The sequence below is a fragment of the Tupaia chinensis genome, unplaced genomic scaffold (genome assembly GCF_000334495.1).
Source record: "Tupaia chinensis unplaced genomic scaffold, TupChi_1.0 Scaffold143624_1, whole genome shotgun sequence".
Taxonomy (NCBI): domain Eukaryota; kingdom Metazoa; phylum Chordata; class Mammalia; order Scandentia; family Tupaiidae; genus Tupaia; species Tupaia belangeri.
This window is the reverse complement of record NW_006203472.1, coordinates 1,306,595-1,308,341: the sequence shown is the minus strand read 5'-3', so window position 1 is coordinate 1,308,341 and position 1,747 is coordinate 1,306,595. Positions and strand designations below refer to the sequence as shown.

Below are 1,747 nucleotides of genomic sequence, written 5' to 3'. Positions count from 1 at the left end.
CCCCCCCCCCCCCTGCCACTGGGTATGCGACTCCCCCTCCAGACCTGCATGACGAACCCAGGGACAAGTAACCACAGGATGCCCCCCTGTCTCCACAGAACACCAGATCTCATTTCCCCACTCAGCTGGCCGGATACAAAGGTCACCCCTGTAGCCGCCTGGAAGTTCCAGCTCTGGGCATTTCCTGGGAGAGTTGTTTGAAGACACAAGACGCAGGCCTTGGACCCACTGGGCTCCTCCTCTGCCCCCAGGACACCCTTGGGCAGCCCACCAAGTGCCTTCCCCTAGGCCCCTCCCCCAGAAAGGCAGGGCTGTTGCTTCAGAGGCGTCCATTGAGCCCTCCCTCTGGCCACCCCTCTGCACCCCCCTCTGACATCCTGGCCTCCATGCCTCCCACCCACCCTCCAGCTGTAGCCAGACTCCCAGGAGTCAGGGGAAGTCTGTCTCTTGACCTAAAGACTAAGGCTACCTGCCTCGGCCCCCTGGGCAGGTGGCTTACCTGCGGCTGTCTCTCGCATCCCCACACCATGTCTGACTGCCCCGAAGGCTGACACAGGCACCCACCATCTCTGGGTACCCCCGCTTACCACCTCCCCTGGGACGCCGTCCCGAGCACCTGCAGCTGGGCCTGAGCCTGTGTGCTCACCCCTGGCAACTCGTCAGTGGACTCTTCCGGGTGCTGTGGCACAGGCCACAGGCCTGATGGGGCCGTGACCAGCATCCCCCCATCCTCCATGGAGATGGTAAAAGAACTTGACTTGCAGTACAATTGAGGGCCAGGCCAGCGGGGCCCAGGAACCCACAGGATGTAATGAGGCGTTCCCCGGCTCCTCTTGTCTCTAGCCATTATTCGGGCTGGACGGCCTCTGGTATGGATTGAGGTGTGGTGGGCAGCTTGTCCTCAACCGTATGTCCTGTGAGAAGTGAAATGGGAAAACGGGGTGCCACGACCAGAGAACAGAACAGGTAGAGAGACAGACAAGACCCGAATCTCCCCACTGGTCAGCCGGAGGGCTCAAAGCCAAATGCGCATGGCTACAAGCCACAGCCGGGCCTGGACGCCTCCCTGGGCCCACCTTCCTGACCCCTGCCCACAGCCTCAGCTCCTAGGAGAGGTCCTTGGTGGTTCCCCAGCGGTGAGGTGAGACGGTGTCTGCGGCCCCATCCTGACGACAGCCATGGCCCCTGCGCAGGGCGGCTGAGGAATTAAAGTTCAGCGCCAGGAGAGCTTTTCTCCTGTGAGGAGTCGACATGCTTCCTTTTTTTCTCAAAGTGCGGATGGTGTGATGGACCACGGTCCTCTCCACTGGGGCTCAGGAAGCACGGCAGCCTGGAAGCTCAGCGGGGCCAGGCGGGGGTCCCTCACGTACACACTCCCAGCCCCCCTGCTCTCAGACCTCAGTGGGGAGTCAGTCCGCGTGCTCTGAGAGCAGGCGCACGTGAGGCAGGTCAGGGATGCGGGGCAGAAAGCCACAGGTGGCCTGGGCAGCACGTGGGACACAAGCAGGCTCTGGAGCACAGCAGAGCTGGCCTTGGCACTCGGGGCCTGGCAGGAGAGTGTCCCACCTGCCCCACTAGGAGCTGTGTGCGTGCTGATGGCAGCGACCCACGGGCAGGGACGGGCTGTGGGTCATCCGCACAGCCTCGAGGGAGCTCACCCCGCGCCTATAGGCTCTTAGCCGCCGGGCTGCAGGCAGCCAGTGGCTAACCACCATGGGGCGGGGGGGGCGGGAATGTCACCCCGCTC

The 1,747-nt window shown here is 63.4% G+C and overlaps 1 protein-coding gene across 1 annotated transcript in view; it reads left to right on the top strand.

Moving 5' to 3' along the window:
* PGGHG (protein-glucosylgalactosylhydroxylysine glucosidase) overlaps nt 1–1,250 on the top strand; it is a 7,972-nt gene extending 6,722 nt beyond the window's left edge. Inside the window, exon 14 of the mRNA XM_027766678.1 lies at nt 99–1,250. Coding sequence (XP_027622479.1) covers nt 99–154 — 56 coding nt within the window. The 3' untranslated portion in view covers nt 155–1,250. The remainder of the gene's footprint in view (nt 1–98) is intronic.
* Nucleotides 1,251–1,747: the final 497 nt, after the last annotated feature.